The sequence below is a fragment of the Coptis chinensis genome, chromosome 4 (genome assembly GCF_015680905.1).
Source record: "Coptis chinensis isolate HL-2020 chromosome 4, ASM1568090v1, whole genome shotgun sequence".
In the NCBI taxonomy this organism is placed as follows: Eukaryota; Viridiplantae; Streptophyta; class Magnoliopsida; order Ranunculales; family Ranunculaceae; genus Coptis; species Coptis chinensis.
The window spans coordinates 88,513,653-88,541,174 of record NC_141459.1 but is presented as its reverse complement, the minus strand read 5'-3'; the positions used below and the strand labels follow the sequence as shown (position 1 = coordinate 88,541,174).

At 35.0% G+C, this 27,522-nt stretch overlaps 1 protein-coding gene across 5 annotated transcripts; it reads right to left on the bottom strand.

The window, feature by feature from the left end:
* Positions 1–607: 607 nt before the first annotated feature.
* Positions 608–27,522, bottom strand: LOC147505470 (RNA helicase family protein). Of its 5 annotated transcripts, XM_086558005.1 has the most exons (24): positions 27,228–27,367; positions 27,005–27,149; positions 26,603–26,677; positions 25,609–25,676; positions 21,650–21,739; positions 21,358–21,437; positions 20,098–20,167; positions 19,908–19,993; positions 17,692–17,758; positions 17,477–17,572; positions 16,279–16,384; positions 13,604–13,650; positions 13,421–13,504; positions 13,266–13,319; positions 13,082–13,182; positions 10,866–10,956; positions 10,489–10,653; positions 7,973–8,062; positions 7,777–7,848; positions 7,043–7,141; positions 6,862–6,948; positions 4,473–4,526; positions 4,021–4,100; positions 608–1,010 (listed from the first exon to the last, which is right to left on the bottom strand). In XM_086558005.1, exons 4-24 carry the CDS (start codon positions 25,663–25,665, stop codon positions 863–865), a joined length of 1,824 nt encoding a protein of 607 aa, XP_086414131.1. In that variant the 5' UTR covers positions 25,666–25,676; positions 26,603–26,677; positions 27,005–27,149; positions 27,228–27,367; the 3' UTR covers positions 608–862. The 5 variants fall into 5 exon arrangements, with proteins under 5 accessions (XP_086414131.1, XP_086414129.1, XP_086414126.1 ...); XM_086558003.1 differs by lacking the exon at positions 25,609–25,676 and having other exon boundaries at positions 4,450–4,526; positions 17,692–17,761; positions 27,228–27,522; XM_086558000.1 differs by lacking the exon at positions 25,609–25,676 and having other exon boundaries at positions 17,692–17,761; positions 27,228–27,508.

The following is a 27,522-nucleotide window of genomic DNA, read 5'->3' as shown; positions in this document are numbered from 1 at the left end:
TTCCGAGTAAAGAAGTTACTAGGATTCTGATGGAGCCTGAAAAAAATTCAAATTGGACCTAGAATGCTATGATAGAAAGCATTCATGCCTCTTTAAATATCGTTCTTTTTATGTTTTTATTTGTTTTAGATATTTTGTATATATAACAATTTTATTTAATATTTACCATTTAAATTTTAGAACCACTTCTATAACTGGTAACTCTTGGTCTATGAGTTTGGCTGACTGGGCTAGATCATATGGACCAACTAACTTTTATATGTTTTCTCCGGATGCTATTATGCAGGTTTTAATATAAATATATCTATGAAGGTTTTATCAAAAAAAAAAAAAAAAAAAAAAAAAAAAAAAAAAATCAACGCTTGAGAGATATTACTGGAAACTATCGAAACATGAAACGATGAGAACTGAAAATTCCCCTTCCAGTTAGATAGTTAGGGATATATACGTCAGGAATGGACCATTGAGATCATTACCCTTGTGTAAGTTTGTGAAAGCTCGAAGGTGAAAATCAGAAGTTGTATAAAAATAACTAATAAATGAGCAAAAATTGAGCGTTAACTGCATTTGAGAAGAGATCTGAACGAATAAACACGTACACCAGGTCTTACAAGACATATCTGAAAATTCATTATGCATATATATATATATATACAACATCGTTCCAGAAAGAACAAGGGATGATGAAATTTCATCATAAACCCAACAGCAACCTCCAGTAACACCACAGTAATCTACAAGAATACCACAAAGTAGTAATTGAAGTACTGAACACACTAGTTAAAATTTATGTTCTAACATCAGATCCACTGCTCTATAAGGCCTGGCTACAGTTACTGGATCCAGCTGGATTAACCTTTAATCAGTAAGCAACTTTCTCCCCTCTCTGGTGGTGATAAAATTGAGGTGCTGCCTCTGTTAGCCAGGATGGGTCAATGGCTATGACATTGCGCATATAATGCCGATCGGTCGAGACAATAGAATTGTAGATAACCCACTTTGGATTAACTCTGTAAGGGATAACATCAAGTTAAATACAAAATAATTATGTTTGAATTAGAAGGAACGTTACTATGTTAGTATAAGATTATTATGTTGAAAATAACAGTATAACAACATCATATAACAAATAGCAAATAGTAGTTACCAAATACCACATACTAGCAATAGATGAAGCTTAAAATGAGATTGGCCTAAAGGGTGCCTTAAATGTGATAAAAGTTTGTTGTTCACTGCATAAATTCACTGCAAGCGGCTCTTGAAGATTGGGTAGGAAATGGAGTACTTGCACGTAACAATTTCCCACATGGAATTCACCTGGGGCCTGTTTGATCCACTATTTTCCTGTGCAAAATATTGATTTTCCCAGCAAATTACCATTTTTAGAGTTTGATTCATGAGAAGTAGGAAATTTTCTCGATCCACTATTCATGGAATTCACATGGGGCCTGTTTGATCCACTATTTGCCTGTGCAAAATATTGATTTTCCCAGGAAATTACCATTTTTTCGAGTTTGATTCATGAAAAGTACGTAGGAAATTTTCTCGATCCACTATTTTCCTGTGCAAAATATTCATTTCCCAGGAAATTACCATTTTTTAGAGTTTGATTCATGAAAAGTATGTAGGAAATTTTTTCAAGAAAATTTGCATTTACCCACCTTTCTTTAGAAACCTTTTTCCTACCGCTCCCCCCTAGGAAAATTTTCTTGCGGAAAAATGAGAAATATTTTCCCTTCTTAATAACTTGTTTCCCACAAACCTATCCTTCTCTCTTTCCTCTAATCAGTTTCCAGATTTGCAAAAAACTACTAAAACTCCATTTCCACCATTCTCAACTTCTAACCACCCGTCTCTGAAAAGATTGTAAGTGAAGAGATCAATGGTAGATTTTACTCTAGGAGGATTCAATGAATACAGGTGAGGGTCTGCCTAACCCTAGCTAACTTTCAAAAAAAAAAAAAAACTTCTAACCACCCGTTTCTTATCTTCTTCCGTCTCTTGTTTTTCATCCCTCCTCTCTTTCGACAACAACGCTTTCGACAATGATCCCTTCTTCAATTCTAGCTACTACTACTTCAAATTGCAATTCAGACAATACCCATCAGTTTAATTCCACTCATTTAATGTCTTTGGCGCATTACAACAACAAAACAAGCTTTAATTCGCCTGTTTTGGGGAGAAGTAATTTGGCAACAATGGGGGCGGTGATAATGAGGTTGGGGAAGAGGGAATTAAGAGAAGGGGGAAGAGGAAGAAGAGATGACGATGAGGATGATTTGAGTATTGACGGGCGATGATTCAGGCTTTTATTATGATTCTTATGAATATGTTTTTGGTTTGGGGAAGAAATTGATAATAACTATGGTGGTTTGGGAAAGAAGAAGGCCAATTCTGCCCATATGAAAGTTTACTTCTTGAACCACCAGTCAGAAAACTGAACCCCGTTCTGGTTCGGTGTTTTTTGGTGTCAAACCCTAATTTTCAATAGTTTTGGGGCTAAAGTCTAAATAACCCTTCTTAAAACCCTAATCGAGATTTTCATTAATTATAAGTGCTGGTCAGGATCTGCCTAATCCCCTTCCCCGCACACCCTTAAGAAAAATAACAAAAGAATGAAAACACTCACTCATTAATTCAGAAATCCACTGCAACGGTTTAACTACAACCAACTAACCAAGTCTATCCCTGTAGCAACACCTAAAAACTTGCAAAATGAGACAAACAAATTACTTTTTGGCTATTCCTCATCCCTTACATCCTAATGTAGTTCCATCCGGATTTAATAATAATAATAATAATAATAATAATAGAGGAGTCTAGGAAGTGACCCACGAAAGAGAATCCCTTCATAACCTCAGATATACTGCCCCTGTTAAGAGAGAGACTACAGAGAAAAACAATCAACAATATACACTCTGGTGGTTTTCAGTAAGATACTTGAAATCTTGGAATTTGAGCAGTTCACACATAGAGATTAAACCGCTAGGAATAACAAGTACCTGACTTTTGGCATGTATGCCCTAGAAACAATAGCTACATATTTGTACGGTCAGAAATTCAAAATGGGTGCCACAAGGAATTTCAAATGTCATACGAAATTAGTAACACTTATTCATATGATTAAAGACCTTCAAAGATTTAGTTTGCTTTTTTATTTTTTTATTCCAATCAAACAATTAGCAGACTTCAGATGTTACTGGCTTTTACTTATTTCACAAATCTGATGACTGATGAGAACAAAACAATCATAAATTCATAACGACATGCACAAAGGGACCCCTAGAGAGGTCAGAGAGGACGAATGAACGAGTTAGCAACTGACCGAACAACAACAGTGGAGTGAAGGGACTAGCCAGTCACTAGGCCGAACATAATTAATGTAGATTGAAGCAGCGGAAGCAATAATTAAAATCTACACTTTGCAAAACCCTAATCTCACCGTTTTTTGAAAATCTCTCAATAATTCATAAACACAATACAACTAACTCCTAACCTAATTACAAGCCCTTATTTATAACAACCAACTACGGTTTTCTTTGCTAACCAAAGAAAATTACTAATATGACCTTAGCAACAAATAATTATAATAAAACAAAACAAATCACATAAAGGGGACGCCTATCACATGCACCAAGTGCTAACCCCAGAATCGAGATTCAGTTGACAGAGGTTCCAAAACACACAACCAATTTCCAAACGAGTCTAAAAGCAGAGGGAGCCTCAACTCTACTAGATTGCAAACTCAAGTAAGCGCTTGATTAGACAGAATATTACCAACCCAACGGAAACCATTTTCTACGGTTCTATCGGACTGCCATTCCGCTAGGAATGGAGTAAAGTCCGACAGTCACAGCAGTTTAAATGGAATGTTCTGTTTCTACCTTTCAAATCTTCAGAAAACAACTGGGTTCTTGATAGGAACGTTTGGTATCTACGATATACTGATATATTTGCACTAATGATGAGCAAAGTAATATGAAAACTTCAACATACATAACAAAAACTATAAGCACTAACCTGAATAGCACTGATGATGGATGGATATATACTTCTTGAGAGCTCTTAATGGTCTTGTACATTCCAGCCTGACTGAAAGCCTTTTGACAGAAATGAATAATATGTCAGTATTAGCTTGCATCAAACAGATTGCTTGCAAATGTTGTAATGATAATAATTGTTACTGACTTACTGGTTCTACAGTGACAACTCTATCCAATAATGAGTGACAGAGGAAAGAGTTTTTACACATTATATTCATAAAACATAATGAGCAAGTACTTTTTCTTTTTTCATATTATTTTTTTGCTGTGCATGTGTTACATCGACAATAGTACAGGTGTTTATTTGACCCAAGATAGTTTACAAGAGAAGCCATCAATGGTATAGAAACGATATGTACACATAAATCAAATTCAATCCAAAAATTAATTAAGGTGCAGTATCAACCGCCCCAACATGCTGCTGCTTACTTCCAATCGGCATGCATTAGCAAAAAATCCAGTAGTAATTGCCTTCCTTAAGACCTGCAAAGGTAAAAAGTATTGCCACGTCTTATGTTAAATCAAATTCAGAATATGATGCTAACATCCAAAACTATCGCTATGGTAATCAGAAAGTAGAATAAGATATTCCATGAATAACACAAGAACTTAATGGAGTAAGGTCATTATTGTTTCTGTTATTCAACTGAAAATAAAGATACAGTCCGACGTATGTACAGATCTGGGCATTTTTACAATTGAAAACTTGGGGTTGTTTGCAACCAGCAAAAATAGTAGTCACAAAGTTGAGTAACGTTATCATACATGAGTTCTAGAAATAAGACAATGAACCAACCCCAAGACTGATAATGCTCTTAATAAGTTGCCCTCTCTTCCCTCATGGCCCTCCTACTGCACAAGCTCCCATATATTTTCACATGACTAAATATATACAAAGTTATGTAGGTTGCAGCCGGAAACTCATACTAACTAACTTCTCTGGATTTGCATTAACAAATAAAGAAAGGTTTTACTATCTTTCCTCTCTAGGATAGGCCCCCATTGCTTCGTTCTTCCCTTTTTCCTTTCCCCCTACCCCTACCCTTCTAATCTCCTCATATTAGCCAAACTATCGTTTCAGGTGACACTGAAGGAACAAGAAATGGCATTGAACAAGAAAAATCTAGTACTCACGGATCTCTTAAAGGACTTCCCAAACTCATAGAAGAGAGAAGTCAAGCTTGAAAGATATGAGACGATTCAAAAAAGGAGGTCAAAATAAGTACGATATAAGAAGATACCTCAATAGCACAACAGAAGTGCATATTCACAAAGGCACACATCCTAAAATATGAGAAACAGATATTTGCAAGTCATGTAAGAAAACTGAATTGGTGAATGTGTTTACATGTCTTAGTTCTTAGATAATTAGAACTTTACTAAATGAATGTAGTACAACAGAGGCACATTCTCAGCGGCACCCATAAATTTCAATGTTTAAGCAGAGAATAGTAAGAGAAATCTAAACTGGACAACTAGATAAATGCAATGCCAGAATCTGTGTTTTCTGTCCTCTCTGTTTCTCTGCGTGCTTAAAAACGTCAGAAAATTGGAGAAAAAGAGGTTGAAGTAGCCATTTGGATTATCTTTAGTAAGTTGAACAGTGTTCAAAGCTACATTAGCAGGGTCATACTAATTTAAAAAGTAAAAAAGCCACCACAAGAAATAAGATCTATCCCAGAGTTACAAGTATCAATCGACAAGACGACAACCAGTCGTAAACTCATAACCAAAATAGATAAATGACGTACAAATTGTACACAATGACCCAACCATGTGATCCCACATTCCAGAAGGCAATAGCATCCCCAATGGTTCACCCAAATCTCAAATTTGAGCAGACCTTTCTGATACGCACCCCCAATAGTGGACTCAAAATCCTAAAATCTAATCTCGCGACTCAAAAACTATCTCAATCTTGACACCAATTTTAAGTTTTCAGTGAGGCACTTGAACTCATTTCACTCGCCACGTGGCTAAAGTTAGCCGTATGAAGAGTGGAATTGTTTAAATCAAATATTGGAGTTCACCCTGCGGCAAATGTTTAGCCGTATGAATAGTAATATTAGTGAAAACAAACATTGGATGTCACCCTTCTGAAGTTCAGCCGCACCTTGTGTAGATATGACTTTCACAACAATATAGTAATATACCATTGGGGAACTATGACTTTCAATACTCAAAAGCACATAAAGCAGCTTACATTTCAAATTTGAGTCCACCGTTGGGAATACTCTAATACTTTCCCTTCAGCACAGTGGTCAAGCTGATTCCATAATAAATGCATCATATGTTTAAAAGTCCATGAGCTGACTAAGTTGTTTAGATGGAAAAAGCACTAAATCTGGAAAATTAATATTCTGTTACTTGAAGTGTCATAAATATTTTGTATTCCACACAACGCCATTACACCATTAAAAATAATAATATGAATATATGATTCCCTTCATCAGAATCTAAATGTCAAAGGATAACACTGGAGCATATATCTCAAGGAAGAATGATTGTTTAAGGAGAGATCATTGTAGATTTGTATCAACTCACAGGTTTAAAGTCAATTCCAAAAACAAAAATAGTGATAAATTGTCAAGGGGCCAGCCCATCACAAACAAAATTAGCTTAGAGAAGAATATCACACTGACGATGGGAAGTATCAGCTGGAGTATGGGAATTTCGCAAAGATCACGCAAGGAGAAACTTCTGTATGATTATATGACAAGTACATCATACTAACTATGTATTCCTTCCAACAATTAAATCATAATTATTCATCAGACAACCACCACATTTTTTCCACCAATAAAATTCAAAAATTTACCTGTGTATCTCTTTCACAAGATTTTAAGGCTATACCTAGCCGCTGTGTTATTCTTTTAAGCTGTTCTCTGGTTTCCATTACCTTCCTCTACCAAGGGAAAAAAAACACACATTTAAGCAATCAAGATTCCCAAAGTGGACAATTTAAAGTCGGAGACAGTTGCTTAAAGATCAAGACCCACCATAGCATGATAATTAATGAAGTTCTTGTAACACCATTGTGAAGATTTACCAGACTGTAGGAATGCTTTATACACATTCAAGTATGTTACGTGATCACCCTGTGTAATCGTTCAAGAAGCTAATTAGATAGGGCACTGAATACTTGAAACAATAAAAGAAGCAAGGAATGCCGACTAATAATTAATATCAGAAATCAAAAGCTAAATATCTTTTGATCTACCTTCTTAACAGGTCTCAGGGTCAATGGAAAAATATGGGAGCAATTTCAATAAATGGATTCTTTAATGCCTAAACAAATATCCATGTTTCAGTAATGCACTTAATAATATTGACATTATGCACCTGGCAGCCACATATATAACAGTATTTAATTTCACAACCCCGTCTATTTCCAATGGTAATTATAGTTAAGAAATTCCGAAAATGATGCTCATGCCTGTGCGGGAAGAAACATATATCTTCAAGGAAGATAGGTCCTAAGATCAAGTTGGACAAACACAACTTAAACATATGCCCCAATAGTATGGATAAGAGGTGAGATCTAGGTAAGGACACCAGGCCACTTATGTGTTAGTATAAATGCAAAGCATGCCTAGTTCACGTTAAATTAATATGTTTAAGGTAGTAGAATGGAGAAGAAATGTTGTAAGTGTTTTCGTATGAAGAAAAAATAGGATCAAATTCAGAAAAGAAGCTGATGGGCTAAACTTAAACATAAGTAGAGATAAAGAACCTCAGCAGCAGCGAAACGTAGTTTGACTTCATCCATCTCCTTCTGTACCCCTCTAACAGAAACCCAAATAGACTGCAACATAGACACATAAAAATGTTCACTACCAATCAGGAAAGTTCTATACTGAATTGTTGATACTATTAGAAAGCAATGATGGGGATAAGAGTAAGGCTTTATATAGAAGATTGACAATCACCTGCACAGACAAAATTGCTGCAATAGTGATAACCTCCTCCAAACAACCAAGAAGGCTTCCAGAAAGAATCATTTTTGATATCATTGGATCCTACAAAAAATTGAATGAAGATAAACATATAATATATGTATTGGTCGTAAGTCAGATGTCCCTTTAAAACCATCAACAAGCTTCTACAATATAATCATGCCTATCTACAGTAACAGACAGTGGCTGGAAACTCTCCCCTTCCCCAACTCAACGTATATTATTAAAAAATTTAAATTACGAAACCCCAATGAACGACATTGATGTGATAACATATCGATACCGATTCAGCAAATCTAAGTGTCATATCAAAATTTATTTTTCTCTTTTCGAAGCAGTTAAGATGATGGGAGGGGTTAAGAACTAGAAGCTAACTTCTAAATTTAAACATATTACAAGACCTTTTCCGAATTTTACAATGCTTTACTATGTTCACCAATATTTTCTAACACCTGCTGAATATTAAAGTACTAGAAGTATATGACACAGTTGTCTTTCTTTTTCCCCTGATAGGATATATTTGTTTCCGCAATCAATATCCAACTTTTACATAAATAGGCCACATAGATTGATTTTTTTTTTTTTATCTGCAAATTGCAATTTTATTAATATATCTAAAGAAAGATACAATAGGATGAGATAGCCTACATTACATATGCAAAAAAAAAAAACATACGTATTTGGCAAGTCCCATAGTCTAATCAGCTCATAATGGACTCCCATTCTAAAAACAAACGCCTCAAAAGGTACAGTTCGTATCTAAATATGCACCTTCGACTAGAAACATAAAAGTGCTTTGATGGCCAGCACTACTTTCTCCATAGGCATTGTTATTCCCTCAAAGTGTCTCCGATTCCTCTCCAACCAAATACCCCACAGAATCGCAAAATGCAACATGCTCCAAAGCAGGCGTCCCTTCTCATTCTATATTCGGTTACTTTGTGGCTACAGTTTCTTTGCTTGGGCCTTTCCTGGGTTCCTCCGGCTAGGGGCTTTAATGATTTTGTGACAAATGTTGAATACGAGAAATTTGCCGATCTCAACTAAATTAATAATTTCGCTAGATTTGTAAGATGATAGATTTCAAAACTTTCCCTATAGAGTTCTATAGGTTCCACTTATCACATACATTAATTAATACGAAGTATCTTAAATTTGTACATCCAACTCGAAACCAATTGGTGATAAGTGGGCCCATTGCAAGGCTTCACACATCCCAACCGGGACTATAACAAGCATCTCAACACGCCCCCTCATGTGTGCCATTACTTGAGTCAAATACATGGCCAACACACTTAGGTGACGAGGAGTAAACGTGCCCTTTCGGCCAAACACAATAGCCAACTCTAATACCAAATTTTAAATAGGGGAATCCAACTCAAAACAATTGGTGATAAATGGAGAGTCCTAGGAACATTTATATTATATTGCAAGACTTCACAGTGTGGGACTATAACAAATATCTCAACAATGTACATATGAGACCAACAATGATGTGTAATGTTGTAGAGTAGTTTGTGTTTAATTGGTAGTGGTTGAGGTTGTTAAATTACCCCATTGCCATATGGTAAAAGATCATTTGTTTTAATTTTTAATTTTAGAAATTTTTAGAAGTTATACCATACCTCAAACTTGTATTAGAAAACTAATGTCTCAAGTACATTGTACCTTTCATATCCTACTCTACAATAGAATGTAACCTATGATCGAAAGGACGAATAAAAGGGAGCTTACAATCATCTTGTGAGTAAGGTGATTCTATATGATCGTTATGATGAATAGAGTTTCTAATAATAATAATAATGTACATCGAATAAATTTTCAATAGTAAAAAATATTTGGATAAACAAAAATCTATTATTTAATAGATGAATTGATACGTTATATATACATTAATTAGTAGATTTTCCACATTCCCAAGGGTATTAACTTATCGATGTTCTATTGTAACAGTTGAAGTGGTAACTGTACTATACCTGTTTTTCAATTTTGTGACCCAATGTCTTTTTGATGAATTTAGAAGGGTACTGTTTAAGTGAGTAAATGTTTAAGCAACAACACCACCACTTCAATACTTAGTTCAAAAAATAAAAACAAACAAAATCAACTGAAATCTAGAAAAAGTATTATTCTTTTTTATTTAATCAAAAAAATTGCCTGTATAATGATAAAAGGACAACCTAGAAGTTTATTTCAGTACCAATCTACAGAACCAAACCGAGACATTATCAAAACTTACTAGACCAAACAGTTTATTCTTTTGATAGATCAGATTTATCATTCAAAATTCATCATCCACAAGAAAACACAGAAGTAGAGCGTAGGACATTGCAGTTTTGCACTACTGTGCCTTAGTAATACTATCCTTCCTGTTCTATTCATTTGACACAAATTTCCCTTTGTTACATTATTAGGTAGTTGATTAACACAAAATAGATTTGATGAGAATTCCAAGAGAAAGTTGCAAGAACACTAGAACAGTGACATACTAATGGGATCTCGGCAACTTGAAATCCAATGGGTGAAGTAAGTTTGGCATCATCATCAATAATTCCGAGAGAGTAAAGAACTTCCAGAGCTCTGATCATTGCCTCCGGTGCTGGAGATGCGGGCCAATCAAACCCTAGGATATTGTCTATGCCCAAAGCCTTTAACTGCAAAAGAGCAACCAACAAATATTCAAGCATTAGATCAATATATCATAGAACACAGATCGAACTAATCTTCATCCGTTTTTTGGGTACTATAACTAGAATAAAGAACATGTTTCATAATTATTTCAGTTAACATTCACGACTTCGGAAAAAGAATCTTTTTTAATATCGAAGAATTTTTTGGTACATCATAGGAGGATGAAATTACTTACTTGAATTACACAAGAAACAAGATTTGATCTTTGCATCTCTGGAATCCCTTCTGCCGACATTTCGTTAACAAAATATTCTTCAGTGTATAGCCTGGTCAACAACAAAGTGAATAGGCTAAAAGAGAGAATAAAAATGTAAATGAAAAAAAGGAGCAACTCAAAAGCGGGTGTGTTGTGTGTGTGTGTCTGTGTACCAAGGGATATTCTAAAACTTATTGAAATCTCCAACATTTAGATCTATATATATTTGGCACAAAATGCCGTTTTGCGTCAATATATTGGTACCCTCAAAGACAAACTTTCAGATAATATCAACACATGCAGTGGACAGGAATTTGGCATGTATTGAAAAATATTGCAGTCCTTCAGCACGAGACTGTACATATCAACATAAAGTACTTTTAAAACAATTGAAATTATCATTGACACGATAATACAAAACAACCCACTACATACAGCATAACCAACACAAGACTCGTGCAGCGGAAGTGGATGCCAAGTAAATCAAAATCCAAGGACCTAAGACAATAATGTGCGAGGCTTAGAGAGTCAACAATATGTACAATTAGAACACAAAAGGAGAAGATGTCAGTCGATCGATTTACAAAAGCTATTACTATTTAGGGAGTATGATGCAAGATCATACAGAGTTGCGCAACAGATTTGGCTAAATTATATGATTTAAGACAAAAAGTTGAATAGTAGAACTTTCTCGAAAAAGACAAGACATCATTGAACTACACAATATTTCAATGCATGACCATTGACCAACAGCCCACTAAGTTTTGGATGCTACAAGAAGAAATATACAATTTTCAGTTTTGTCATCTTAAAAGCTTTAACCTGAGGCTCGTGGACTTGGCATTCAAATAGAAGAAAAACGTATATAGCACACAGAAAAAGTAGAAATAATAGAAGAATATTTCCTACTCATCTATGGGATATTCTAAAACTTATTGAAATCTCCAACATTTAGATCTATATATATTTGGCACAAAATGCCGTTTTGCGTCAATATATTGGTACCCTCAAAGACAAACTTTCAGATAATATCAACACATGCAGCGGACAGGAATTTGGCATGTATTGAAAAATATTGCAGTCCTTCAGCACGAGACTGTACATATCAACATAAAGTACTTTTAAAACAATTGAAATTATCATTGACACGATAATACAAAACAACCCACTACATACAGCATAACCAACACAAGACTCGTGCAGCGGAAGTGGATGCTAAGTAAATCAAAATCCAAGGGCCTAAGACAATAATGTGCGAGGCTTAGAGAGTCAACAATATGTACAATTAGAACACAAAAGGAGAAGATGTCAGTCGATCGATTTACAAAAGCTATTACTATTTAGGGAGTATGATGCAAGATCATACAGAGTTGCGCAACAGATTTGGCTAAATTATATGATTTAAGACAAAAAGTTGAATAGTAGAACTTTCTCGAAAAAGACAAGACATCATTGAACTACACAATATTTCAATGCATGACCATTGACCAACAGCCCACTAAGTTTTGGATGCTACAAGAAGAAATATACAATTTTCAGTTTTGTCATCTTAAAAGCTTTAACCTGAGGCTCGTGGACTTGGCATTCAAATAGAAGAAAAACGTATATAGCACACAGAAAAAGTAGAAATAATAGAAGAATATTTCCTACTCATCTATGGGAACACTAGGACGTCAGACACCAGATAAGCTAAACCAATGACATCATCAGCAAGTATACATCTACAACTGGTAACACTTGACACATTAGTAGGGAACTTTTTCCCTGAGTTGTTACTTGCTAGTTACTCTTGAGAGAATGACCCCAAATTTCATCCACTCTATCCTACATTTAGTGCATATCTGACCTGAAACCTTTATCTTTTTCTACAGGTTGAGAAAGTGTTGATGTTAGTGAAGGACATGAGGCCAAAAAAGCCGTTCAGTTATAAAAGTGAGATAATCTTGCGAATGAAAGCAACATGAGACTCCTGGATTTAATAGCTTGAAAAACGTAGACCCCTTGCATACTTTGATGTTTTATCCCATGACTAAGAGATGACAGCATAATACCTTAAAGATACAAACTCCATAGAAATTGCAATATTACAAGTCTCAGACAGCGGAGTAACTAAACAATTTTCATAATTACATTGAGCAAAACATAAGGTAATAGACAGCTTGTTTTTTAATAGTAACTTGTCATGTGTTATATACCTGTAGCACTTTCCTGATCGTACTCTTCCAGCCCTACCAGCTCTTTGTCTAGCAGATGCCTTTGATATCGGGGCAACTACCAAGTTTTCAATATCAGAGATCTGTACCAAAAGAGAAAGGGAAAGAGTTAAAAATATTTTAGAGATGTGCCATTTACCTATACAACTGAATGGGAAGAAAATACCGGATTGTAGAAACGTTGTTTCGAAAACCCACTGTCAACAACATAGACAATTCCCTGCATAGTTTTGACGGAAGGGAATGGGGGGAAATGCTTTAGACTCTATGTTGTTATTGCTAATCCTGTTTAAATGATACTTTTTTACGCTAAAATATTACCTCCAAAGTCAAAGATGTCTCTGCAATATTAGTTGATACTATAACTTTTCTTTTTCCTCTGGGCGTAGGTGAAAATATAAGGTCCTAACAATAAACCACAAAAGATAAGTTACACCAACAAAATCAAGTTTACCCTCCAATAAAGTAACTCAACTACAACGTACAAGATGATGAATAACTAACCTGGTCTGCGCGTGAGAGACCTGAATACAACGGCAAAACAAATAACCCTGAAAACAAAGTTCAACAAATCAAGAAGATTAAGCATAAGAAAGGAAGAAAAACATTAATCTTTAACAAATCCTCAATAATGTGGACTAACCGTACAGTTCTACATCTACTCAATGAGGTCATGAAGTCGATTCATCACCAAAAGAATTCAAGTGAAGCATGACTAGTGGTCAGTGGTCCCGAAGGAGAATACAACTACTCCCAGCAATAAGCTGCCCACATGTTGAATATAGATACGGAGATCCTCAGAATTAATATTAAAGCATGAAATTAAGATAAAAGGGGTTCAGTTTTGGCCTCTTCAATGCTGGTGCTCCTTAGATACACTACTTTCGTTGAATGGATATAAACGCCACACGAGAATTGGGATGGGGCATCCCAATTCAGTTACGACTCCAAGTTAGATGCTATTACTTTGAGTCGTGGATCAGACTCAAAGGAACATCCTTATCCTGACATGTTACAAATTTCTAAAATTCGAAAATCTGGGGCCACTAAATCTCTAATTATCCTTGCGAGGAAAATCTGGGTGTGTACAGAAACCTTCACACGGCAGTTTTTTTTTATGAGAGATGCTGGTTTAAAGAACAGAATCTCACCACAGATAATCATTCTTAAACTGGAAATTTTACGAATCATGTTTCATGTGGAAGAGAGCAAGAGGCCATTTAGCATCTTTTGACTCGTGGATCAGACTCGAAGGAACCTCAGTATCCTAACATGTTACAAATTCGGAAATTCCTAAAATTCGAAAGTCTGGGAACTCTAATTATCCTTGGGAGGAAAACCTGGGAGTGTAAAGAAACCTTCACACGACAGATTTCTTTGATGTGAGATGCTGGTTTAGAGAACGGAATCTCACCACAGATAATCATTCTTAAACTGGAAATTTTACGAATCATGTTTCATGTGGAAGAGAGCAAGAAGCCATTTAGCATCTTCTCAGTTACTGTGACCGCACAATTGAGATTTTGAATAACTTTTAGTTCTAATTCCTACTTAGCAAAATCACTTACTACTCATCTATATGCTAATGGTAAAATGCGAGTTTAGATAGTTTCTATGTTAATGAAAGTTTTCTATGTAATCAAGTTCCCATATTATTTTTTTTATTGCCCCTATATTTTCGATCCCAATAAGGTCTAGTTTCCAAATTAATTAACCTCTAGATGTGAACTGCTGATCAGGGCGGCTCAAACCAAAGTGGCCTATTAATATTGTTATATTTTTTTGCAACAATTTAATAAAGAAAAATGGTATATAAGTAGTAAGAAACTAAGAATTGAGGCCTATTTTTGGGATTTTTTTCCCACGTATTCCCAAGGAATTTACATGTTAGATTATTAGTTTTAAAATTTCTTTTGGGTTTTATGATAGTTTTGGGGATTTTCCATAAACCATAATTAACCTTTTTCTAGATGTGAACTGCTGATAATCGCTCCATGCATCATAAAACCATATGCCATACCGTTCAACATACAAGTGTGTTCATGCAATTTCCTCTTCAGAAAACTTTTAACATGAACAGCCATTGAATTTCATAACAGCCGTGAAAGCTGTAGCATGCCTACACTCCAAACTAATTGAATTGAACTATTTTCGTTTGGGGCTGATAAACTAAAAAAGAAATCAATCCTAATCACTTGGGCAAAAGACACCACACTAGCACCAAATATACAAGAGCATGAGACATGCTGTGTAGTATCAAATGTGCACCCTAACTAGGGGTGTGCACGGGTCGGGTCGGGTTTGGGTTGAAACTGACCAACGAACCGACCTTGTCGGTTTATGTGCTCCAGTAACCGAACCGAACCGACACCTTGGACCTACCCAACCCGACCAGTTTCTAACATAACCGATACCCGATCCAAACCGACTATTTCAACATAAATTGTTCGTCTCCAGACTCTCCACTAAATCAAAATTGATCTTTATATCCAGTAAAAGGACAATGATTGATCAACTCGTCTTCGCTCCACCGGAATGTCAACACGATAGTCCAACTAAAAAGATTACACCATTTTTTCCCATATGAGCTCCCCATCCTACGTGTTGAGAATTAAGCCAAAAGAAAAAATGGAATGGAAAACTATAAGTAGTAAAGTTATGGAGGATTTCTGGTGGGAAATGGAGAAACTGATGATATGAAGACTGGTGGGGGTGGCGGCTGTGCCAGCAACATTAGCTTCTTGCATTTTTTTTTTTTTAGGTAGCGGTTGTTGTGCCCTAAAAACACTAACTTCTATTATTTTTGGTTTGTTTATAAGGGAATACTTTTACATTAACTACTTCCTGCCGATATCTTTGACTAATGAATGCTAGATTTTAAGTGTTGAATACTTAAATGTCCAATTTATCCTTCACATTTTATTTTATGTATTAAGCATATGGGGATATATGTGTAAATAGCCACGATTAAATATATATATTATAATATATTAGTATATAGTGGGGTTGGGTTGATTATTTTTGGTTATCACAATTCTAAACCGAGCACCGAACCGACCTAGTCGGTTTTAGCATATTTGCAACCGATCTAAATAGATAACCTACCCATATGGCACGGTTCGGGTCGGGTCGGTCGGTTATGTCGGATAGAGTGGATTTTTGCACACCCCTAACCCTACCTGAAGAGTGCTTTTTGTGATTTTGAGCTTCTTCTGAAAGTAATTGAACAGCAGCATCAATATCATCTTGACCCGTAAGGAACACCAGAATATCTCCCATAGGCTCCTATAAATATGAAAAAGTAAAAATAGAAATAAAAATAATAATAACTATAACTATAACAATAACACTAATAATAATAAATAAATAAATATAAAAACATGGTTATGTATGCAAACTGTAGAATGCTGAAATGTTGATCCAATGAGAAAGGCGATCATTATTGTAAATTTATCATAGTGTTTCTAAAAGTGATGAACATATTGATCAAATAAGAAGTAACCCGATGGTTTAAGATCTCAGTAGTTGTATTAACAAATGAACTATCAGGATACAGAATAGGAATTAAACAATCTGAAGCAACCCGAGAAACGAAAAAAATTGAAATACTGTGAAGATGGAAGGAAACTGAAGAAACAATCAAAAACAGGTCTTCCTGTTGTAGGAACTACTAGATTTACTACAAGATAATCATTTTGAATAAGGATCATACCATCAGTCCATCATTAGAGCATTACCACGCACTGAACTGCATACATATAAATTTGTACTAAACGTCTAAATCTTAGTTTTGCTGAATATTATCAGAAGTAGCAAATATAATGTCTGCCTGTCTGGTTCATATGGAGAAGAACTCCCAAGGGAACCCCACATTTTGGTTTAAAGTTTCATGAGAATGGCCATACATGAAACCCTTTCTCCACCCCCCAAGAAAAATTTTATTGGGAAAAACTACGTAAGGGGAGCAATGGGAAAACTTTTCTAAAAAGATTTTTCATCAGATATAATCAGATAACCAGTTACTCTAAATCAGAATCACATCATGGTGTGCATTAACTAGTTGAAACGTCTGCCAATCAAATCAAATCATTTGCTCTAAATCTTTGCTTTGTACCAAAAGGGGCCTTTGTCGCAAAAGTTGTTTATTACAAAAATTTGACTTTGGAATACATCAGCACGTCACCCAGAGAGAGTCCGCATCCAATTACAATGGATAAAAATTAAAGAATGAAACGGACATGAGTTAACTCATCAAAGCACTTACTGCTACAGTGTTGAGGCGCAGGATCTAGGAAACTCTGTTTATGGTTCACTTTCTAGCACATGCATCAATCCTAGAAACAATGATTACTTGAGAAGTTCTAAAATTTCAACTACCTGGTCATGAATCGATAAAACAGTTGAAACAGCAGCTTGGAGATAGTCAGAAGCAGGTTCCTCGAGATAATGAATTTGCACATTAAACCCTCGACCCTGAGAATATTAAAATAAATAATTTCAACTTTTATTTTTGATATTTTTTTTCTACAGTGCGTAGTATTTGGTTCTAAAAAATTCTTATAATATTAAACTAGAGAGAATAACCAACATACTTCAACTGAAAGAATGGCAGGGTCTTTTCTTGGTTCAATCGCTTCAACCGTCTTCCCATTCGCTCTTCTGCTGATTAACAGTAAGATAACTGAAAAGTGTAAATGTAGTTGGACTCAAAACCGAGAAAACAGCCACAGTTCCTACAAAAAGTGTGCTACCAAGATTCAAATACCTAAATAATATATATTAGTCGAGTATGTTTTTACAAATTCAGAGACATTAAGAAATAAAACACAAATCCACTCAAGATCTGACCTAATTGCAAAAAACCTACTTTATTTCAAACAAGAACCACACATAGATACACTCTTTTGTCAGCTGAACCACATGACCATTCTTTTGCACAAAACACAAATGGATCATAGCTGAGTTCCTCTATTACAAGATGGATGTAAAATGGTTTGAAGTATCATGATGCAAATCTCAGTCTGAATCTGGCTGGATTTACACACAGATAGATGCTTATCCAACATATTCAAACCCATTTTACGCCTACTCAAGTCCAACTGGATGTACTGAACAAATTGTCAAAAAAGGGCCAAAGAATGTAACAATGAAAACTTAGCCAAGTTTTTTTTTTCTTTCTTCTTTTTATTATTATTATTATTATGATTGATACTTAGCCAAGGTTACAAAATGCTTTTCTACAGACTTCTCCCACAAAGAATATTTTGAAAACATGTCTGCCACACCATGGATGAAGGCACATATATAGCCATAATGATGTAGGCATGTATATATATGCATAATGGTGGATATCCTTAAATTGTGGATAGGATTCCCGTATCTCAAGCTTGACGAGCAGCAATTATTTCTTGCAGTACAAGCTCTGGGCTTTATATTAAGATGAGTTTATGACTATTTAGTACCACGAACTTTCACTTTTTTTCCTAAATGGTACCTGAACTTTGTTTCTCGCCTATTCATACCACGAACTTTCAATTTAGTACCTCAAGACATTTTCCATCCAATTCCGTCCAATTTCACTAACAGTGTTAGCATTATTCACGTGAAAAGTGTTTTCCATCGCACTATTCCCGTAAACAGTGTTTTTCACTATTAACATGAATAGTTTTTTTTAAATCAAACTTAAAAATATTTTCACTATTCACATGAACAGTGTTTTTTGTGATATTTTATCAATCTTTAAAAAACACTATTCATGTGAGCAGTGTTTTTCACTATTCACGTGGACAGTGTTTTTTGGTAATCTTTAATCAATCTTAAAAATTAATTCTTTATTGAAAACACTATTCACATTAACAATTTTTTTATTTTTTATTAAAGAATTAATTTTTAAGATTGATTAAAAATTATTACCAAAAAAAGCACACACTGTTTACGTGAATAGTGTTTTTTAAGTTTGATTTTAAAAAACAATGTTCATGTGAATAGTGTTTTTTATTTTTTAAGATTGATTTTAAAACACTGTTTACATAAATAGTAAAAATACTGTTCATGTGAATAGTGAGATGGAAAACACTATTCACGTGAATAGTACTAACACCGTTAGTGAAATTGGACGGAATTGGATGGAAAATGTCTTAAGGTACTAAATTGAAAGTTCGTGGTACGAATAGACGAAAAACAAAGTTCAGGTACCATTTAGAAAAAAAAATTAAAGTACATAGTACTAAATAGTCATAAACTCTATTAAAATAGATATCATAAACATGAGTGAAACCAAACATGACAAAGCAAGACTCCATCAACAAGACTATCTATATAACCTTTTGAAAAAACTTCTTTGTTTGGTTATATAGATAGTCTTGTTGATTACATCACATGTGAAAGGGCAATTTCATTTCATGGTCATGCCAGAGGCATGCCGAAATGTGTCAAAGGGATCGTCAAGGAGTGTGGGAAATGTGTCAATGTCATGGCCCTTCATGGACACGCCGAAATTAGCAAAAAGGCATCGGCTTCGTGGGCATGATGGAGGCATGCTGAATGCCCAAATGTCACGAGTGTCATAGCCCGGGGTAAACACTAGTATCTTTGACGTCATACAAAACTTAATATTGCTACTTTATTTTATCATATTATTCCACGTAGCGAAAATTATTTCAGAAGAATAGTGCAATTACATGATTTATTTGGAATGGATATCAGAAAATATAACAACTTTACTGAGCATTGCATTGAAAAACTTAAGTGACAGTAATCTTAACAAAATAAGTAAAACTTTTGAAAGTAATAACAAACAGTGGAAAACCTGGTATTGAAAAAGGATGACATAGTTTTTGCTTCAATTGTAGCTGATGAGATTATAATACGCAACTCAGGTCTGCGCCGTTGAATCTGGTATGACAAAAAGTTTTAAACCAAACAAAGTAAAAAATTTAGTAATGATGGAGACATTTAAAAACAATCACTATTCAGGACGAAGTTGTTTATCTCAATACCTTCTTCAGAAGACCCAGTAGAATATCAGTTGAAAGGGACCTTTCATGGGCCTCATCTACCATTATTACACTGTAAAGAAAACACATAAAGAATGGTGTAGTTAAATTATGTCTCCTGGATCTTGTCTGTTAGAGTTATAATAGTTTCTATTGGCTACTAATTCAAAAAGCGGGGAAGAACTCACAACATCCGAGCCAAGAAATTTCAAGATGTGTTCGAGCAAAACATGATTGATAAGACATCTTATATAATCAAAGCCATCCATTTGATAAAAGAATGCTATCTTTAAATAAAATGATTTAGGGGAGAGTTTGAAGTCATTATCAGTTTGTGACAAACAAGTAAGAAAGACACTGATAAAAGATTGTGGGAAATCTAAACTCAGATGATAACAGATATCATGATCTGAAAAATCAGTTAAGAGAAAACTGATTTAAGTAAGGATTCTTACTGCTGATGTATAACGGAAACATATTGGTGTGAACTTCACTTTTCTTGAACTATTACTAATTTAATTTGGTTTAGTGAGAAACCACTTAAACTAGTTAAGAACCTTTCAAGTGTACAACCAATTAACACTAGTAGAGCGAACAAACATTATATCCTACCATGAATGGAGGCACAAATGAGAGTGGATTGAATTAGTTGGAATTTGAAATAATACTGTCTTTATCCCTACAGCATTCCTGACACCACAAACTTGACTTAACTTCTCTGTGCATACTCCATTGAAATAGTTCAGAACTATTTGAGTCCTAAAGTATTTACCAATACTGACCTCAATGTAGTCAACTAAAATGGTTTAAAGTGATCGAAAAGATCAACCATTTTGAAAACCAAAAGGATCTAAAATTTCTGTAATTTCATGAATTTTCCTTAGATCTTCAGCACACGTGATGGTGAGGTTTCTCTACCTAGTACAGCAAAGGATAACTGGATAAGGCTGAAAAATGAAAATGAAGCCCAGCCAAACGATTTCAAAAAGAAAATGACAAAAAAGGAGCCAAATCTTTAGGGTAATGCACTAACACTATAGCACGCTAAGAGTAATAGGTAAAGCAATTTCAAGAATGTTGTGCTAGACCTTGGGTTTCAAGAAAAAATTATGGACAATCTAGCAAGAAAATGTAATTAGTCAGCAGTGTGATTTTCTATGAACGGAGAACTAATTATGCATATGGAACATGTCAACAAATACATTTAAATAGAGTATCCTAAATGGATAAATGAATGTCAGGGTTTTGAGTCATAATTAGTACCTATAATTTGTTAGAAGAGGATCATCCATCATTTCTCTAAGTAAGACACCATCTGTGAGAAACTTGATCTTCGTTGCACCCTGTGAAACCAAAAATTGAAAAAATATGTTACGTTTACAAGCTCTGAGTAACAAGCCACTACAGTTAAATGAGTAAAAAGTTGTAGTGTCACCCACAACTTCTACTTGTAACTAATGTATAACCAAATATTTGGTAACAAATATTTGCATGAAGTGATAAGAGTGATTGTAACAAAACAACTTGAAGCTTGAATGAAAAGATTTGTTCTCACCGGTTTTGTAAGATCTTCAAAACGAATGACGTACCCAACTTCTTCTCCAAGCTTGACACCCATCTCTTCAGCCACCCTTGACGCAACTGCCTGAATGGAGTTTGAAATTAGTAACAATCTGTATTCCCTAGAAGAGGGACTTTGTTTAACAGTAAAACAAATTTATAAATCATTAGTGTAAGAAAGTTACATCATACTCATTTAGAAACTAAATCAGGGTAGCACCACCCCTCTCCCCCCAAAACACACACACATCCTAGCATCATGTTACCCACTCCCATAGACAATGATCAATTCTACATATAACTCGCCCAGTATTAGTAAATGTCTCGTCAAAAATCATGGAATTCCTCTGCCTTCAAATGCACTAACACATTGTGGGTGACAGCCTACTGATGTAGAACATTAGTACATTGCTGTCATGTTATGGGCGTGAGCCTCTTAATTGAGTCCAAGCCCATGGTTCGAGTCCATTAGTTAGTTGGACACATATCATGTTCCTATTGGTTTATGCTTTCTAGGTTTATTTTAAATAACGGGCTTGTAATTAGGGTTTCAGTAGTTGTATTTATGTGCGTGATTTGTGATTGAGAGATTCAATAAAAGAGTGATTTTAGGTCGTCTTTTAATTGTGTTTCAATTAAAGTGTAGATTCAATTAAACTGAAGCTTCCGCCAGTAAGATCTACATTATTTGGTATCGGAGCAAATTAATTCCAGGGGTTAATATTCACGGTATTGTTCACCGAAAACACTGTTCATCGGATACTATTCACCGCGTTACTGTTCACTCGGTGACTGTTCATCGCGAATCCAATTTTATTCTTGTAGATTAAGATATGTCTACAACGTCAGAGATGAAGAATTCATGGAGAACTCATGGATTCATATTAACCCCTAGAGTTCGAGTTGCTCGATTAGAAGAGTTGAAAGAAATGTTAATGCAAAATAGGTTTGATCGATTAGAAGAAACAACTAGTCGACTGAGGGAGGCTATGGTGGAGCTTTTGCTGCCCAAACCCCCCATCATTGGTGGAGCTTCTATAGCCCAACGTAACCGGTTGTTATCGATGACAACAAAAAGAAAGAAGGAACTTCTGGAGCCGTTGTGTTGTGTCTTGAGCGTGATTACAAATGCCATCAGCAGCAGTGTTCACCACGATGGGCTTGTGACAAACAGGTCCAAGAAAGCCCATACACAAATTCTTTTGGGACGGCTTTTAGTGAACATTAATTAGTTGCTGGAACACTAATGCGACATTTTGGATTTGGGCCGGGTCAGTACTCTTCGACAGTGGTTATGTGGATCCTTTTCTGCCCAACATTGCGACATTTTCTCTACGGCAAAGCAGAGAAATACAGTGCACATTTGTGACATCGTGGTGCATTATTCCCTTTGTGAGTAGATACAAAGCTAAAACTCAAGGACGAATTCCTCCGAACCCCAGGAGAGTGATGTATACAAGAATAAAGAGATTTTGCATATTGGTGGGTTTTCATGTCAACAAGCTTGTGGACAAGCTTCTTCAACATGGGGAGAGTGATGTAGAACATTAGTACATTGCTGTCATGTTATGGGTGTGAGCCCCTTAGTTGAGTCCAAGCCCATGGTTCGAGTCCATTAGTTAGTTGGACACATCTCATGTTCCTATTGGTTTATGCTTTCTAAGTTTACTTTAAATAACGGGCTTGTAGTTAGGGTTTCAGTAGTTATGTTTATGTGTGTGATTTGTGATTGAGAGATTCAATAAAAGAGTAATTTTAGGTCGTCTTTTAATTGTGTTTCAATTAAAGTGTAGATTCAATTAAACTGAAGCTTCCGCCAGTAAGATCTACATTACCTACACCACAAAATTCTACCAATCTCCAACAAATTATCACATTCCCAGCCCTTTAACCAATCCACTACCTGTCCATGAAATGTAAGCCTACAGTATATATTATTGAATTCTTATTAAACACTATGAGCATCCAACTTAAACCCTATTGGTGATAAAAGTGGAGAGGCCCAAGAACAATTATAATATACTGCAAGGCACATGACACATCCCATATTCCCATGTGAGACTATAATAAACATCTCAACAATAATATATCTAATTTGCAAAATAACAGTCTCTAAACAAATGCAATATAGTCTCTTCTTCCCTGTCACAAATCACAAGTCTATTAGCTATCCACATCCCTTTCATTTTCAGATAATCTGAAGTCAATGTCCTGCCCATAGCAAGTGTCCACATAAAAAGCATATATTCGATGGAACACCTTTTGTCCATACTTTTATTCCATGGCCAGGCCAGAATTCCAATCACCAAATCAATCACCCTTTTCTTCATTAGCACATTAGCACATGCTTTGAAGGTGAAGCCACTTTTATCTCCAACCCAGACCTTGTTACCAATTCGGGATACTGAAACAAATTGGTATAGGAATAATTCGAGTTCTATTCGATTTTCTATCCAAAAATAGTCAAACATTCGATCAAAAATACACAAAACGCCAACACATGCGTCATATGAATTAAATGTTTTCCTTCAAAAATTTGTAATCCAATAATTCACTATATTTAATAAGAAAATTACTATATTGGTTTGTGAGTACTATTAGTATACGTGTACACCATTTAACTTTGTTTTGGGAAATACATAATTTAATTTGAGACTTAAACATTAGACTTGCACTTTTGTATGGAGGCCACATGAGTGAACAAGCGAGTACAGTAGCATAAGTTATCAAAGATCACTACATCACACCATGGGTTCATGCACATGGGTCAAAAGTACAAAGTCATACATGCCAACTTAATAATTGCTTCTAAGACCCTATCTCTCAAGTAATAACTCTTTCTATTCTCTCTCTCTTAGGGCTCTTGCCTCTAGTAATGCTCTAATTTTACTTCTAATATCCAATACAATAACAAAAGAGATGAGAAAGATAATGAAATAAGAAGATGAAATAAAAATTTTGCCTTAATCTACAAAAGAGGCAACATACATATTCAATTTTCCAACCCGTGAACAACAAGATTTCTGTTTGACATACATCTTCTCCTTAAACTTACAACTTCTTCTCCCCTTTTTTTTGAATTCTTACCAAATCTTTCTGGAAAAAATTATTGAATACTTGAAAATTTCAAGTTTAATTGTTACCCGCCCAAGGGTCACAAATTTTTCCAAATCTTTCAAACATTCAAAAAGATTAAATTTTCGGGCTTTGGGCATCCAAAGTTTGAAATCATTAGTTAAATAGGTTTAATTCGGTGAATTACTAACAAGGAACCCAAATCAATGTGTTTCATCATATGTGCTCAACACCCTCTCTAATTGTCAATAAATCAGCCAATGACTCCACCTTCTACTCATCTAGTCGGCGGCAAAGATGAAGATCCTAAGAGATGGTGCTTCCAACCCACTACCATATCCTTATAACACCCATTTTACATTTATAGACATCATAAAATACCCTCAAAGTCCCCTTCAATGGCTTTACCCCAAACCCTTACATCTTCCTACCTTGAAATTACAGAGCTTCAAAAAGTGAACATCGTTATTCATTATCCTCTCCACAACTTACAACCATGTGTCTCTCTAAAACCAGTTTTGGAAACCACAATATGTCCTCCACTTTATAATTGTTAATGATAACTTCCTTCCTTCCACAAACATGATTCTTCCTTAACAAATCTACTGATCAACTTACTCAACAATGCAACATTGGGTTTTTTTTTTTCTTATCCCAATCCTTCCTACCTCTTTAGGTGTGCACACTCTATCCTAGATATGAGATGATATCTCCTAGCCTCTTCAGTTGAACCCCAATGAAAGTCACACATCACTTTCTCCAACCTGCTTGTCAACTTCGTGGAACAGTACGAAAAAACAAATAGTATATAGGTTTAAAATAGGGATTGTATCAACACCTCTCTTATTCCTATTCACAACAAGTTGTCTTTCAACTTACGCTTTTGACACGAGCCGGCTTTCCTGTGGGAGATGCAACACAACTACTTACAATCATTTGCCAGTATCCTGAGTGAGATTCTCTCAGTTAAAATAATCAACAACAGATTGATAGCGACAGCATAGCTGCATATAAGACAAGTAAGCACAACAGTGACTTAACTAAAATCAAGTTTATTACTGTTGACAGACCTCAAATTTGATTTTATACATAGTATTGAGATTTAGAGGAGTACTAAAAATGCAAAGTGTAAGGGGGTGTTTGGATCCTATTTATTTATTGCCAAAAAGTGTTTATTAGTGAAAAAAAAAAATTTGAAAAAATAAATGTGTTTGGTTTCTATTTAAAAAAAAAAATAGTTTTTCATCCAAAAAACACTTTTTGGTCCCAAAAATTTGTTTTTCAAATTAAAAAACTATTTTTCTTTGAAGGAAACACTTTGGGTGCTAAAGGCAAAAAACTCCCCGGATGTCTTAGACTTTAGTGATTTATGCCACGATATGCCAAAATATATCAAGAAACATATTGCGAAATCTGATTTCATAGAATAGTTTTTAAGAAAAATCACAACCAAACATGTTTATTGAAAAACTGCTTTTAGAATAAATACTTTTTCATAAAAATGTTTTTTAAGAAAAAAATGATTTTTTGAAAAAATGAGAACCAAACACCCACTAAGGATTCTTTAGTGTGAGAGCTATGCAATTACAGGCTCAGGGTAGAGCCCAGAGCATAGGCACATAAGCGATGTAGTGAGTGTCTGTCCTTTCTAATATTTAACTTTATGCAATATAATATCACTATTTTTGAAGTTTTACACATAATATGCACCAGTAAGCCTAAGTGTACTTCGACACAAAATATAAAGAAATAATTTAAAATGTTCAAGAAACCTAAAGGTCTTATATACTAGGAACTAGGAACCAAGAATGGTTATAGAAACTATTTAAGAACATAGATGAAGAGCAAAAGGATAAGATATAAGTAGTAAAACCTGGACAGCCAGTCGTCTCGGTTGTGTGCAAGCAATAACACGCCCACCTTCTGCCCAACCTGCTTCGTTGAGGTACTGAAGTGAAAGAAGAAAATAAAGAAAATTAACTACACAGAACAAAACAAAAGATGGCAATATATTGTTGATTTTGTGATATCTGATGACTCATCATTTACCAATCGAAAATCCCCTACATAATACATATATATATATATATATATATATATATATATATATATATATATATATATATATATATATATATATATATATCTTCATAATAAGACAAAAACAAGTAAACCTCTAATGGAGTTGTGTCAAACTGTCAATGCAACTCTTTTACTACTTGTTTCTTAAAAAACACAGTAAAAATTAAACACAAGACAGATAAGAAAATAGTACCTGAGGAATTTGAGTGGTTTTACCACTACCAGTTTCACCAACAATAATACTAGTGGCATGAGTTTCCACCAAGTAAAGTATTGCATTACGGTATTTATAAACCGGTAATCTTTGTCTTTGTTTCTCAATACTCGAATACCCAAATCTGTATAAATATATTTCAAAAATTAAAATAAACAAATTGAATAATAAAGTTAAAGTGAGAGAAAAGACTAAAGAGGACCTGGAAGAAGAAGATGGAGGAGCAGAAAAGAATAGAATCCCGCCTTCTTCGTCGTCGAGAATTTGGGGTTTTTCTGTCCCGGGTTTCCAGAACTGAGACATTTTGTAATAAGTAAAATGGAGCAACCTCGTTTCTTCTTCTGTTCCTCCGTTTTGTTTCGAAAAAACGTTTTGGGCCTGGGCTTTAGTTCTTGAGGTCAAGCCCAGAAACTCATTTTGGCCTGCTTGGCCCATATTGCAATCTAACGCTGACTCTTCGATGGAGACGCGCACCAAATTTGCAGTGTGACCCACAA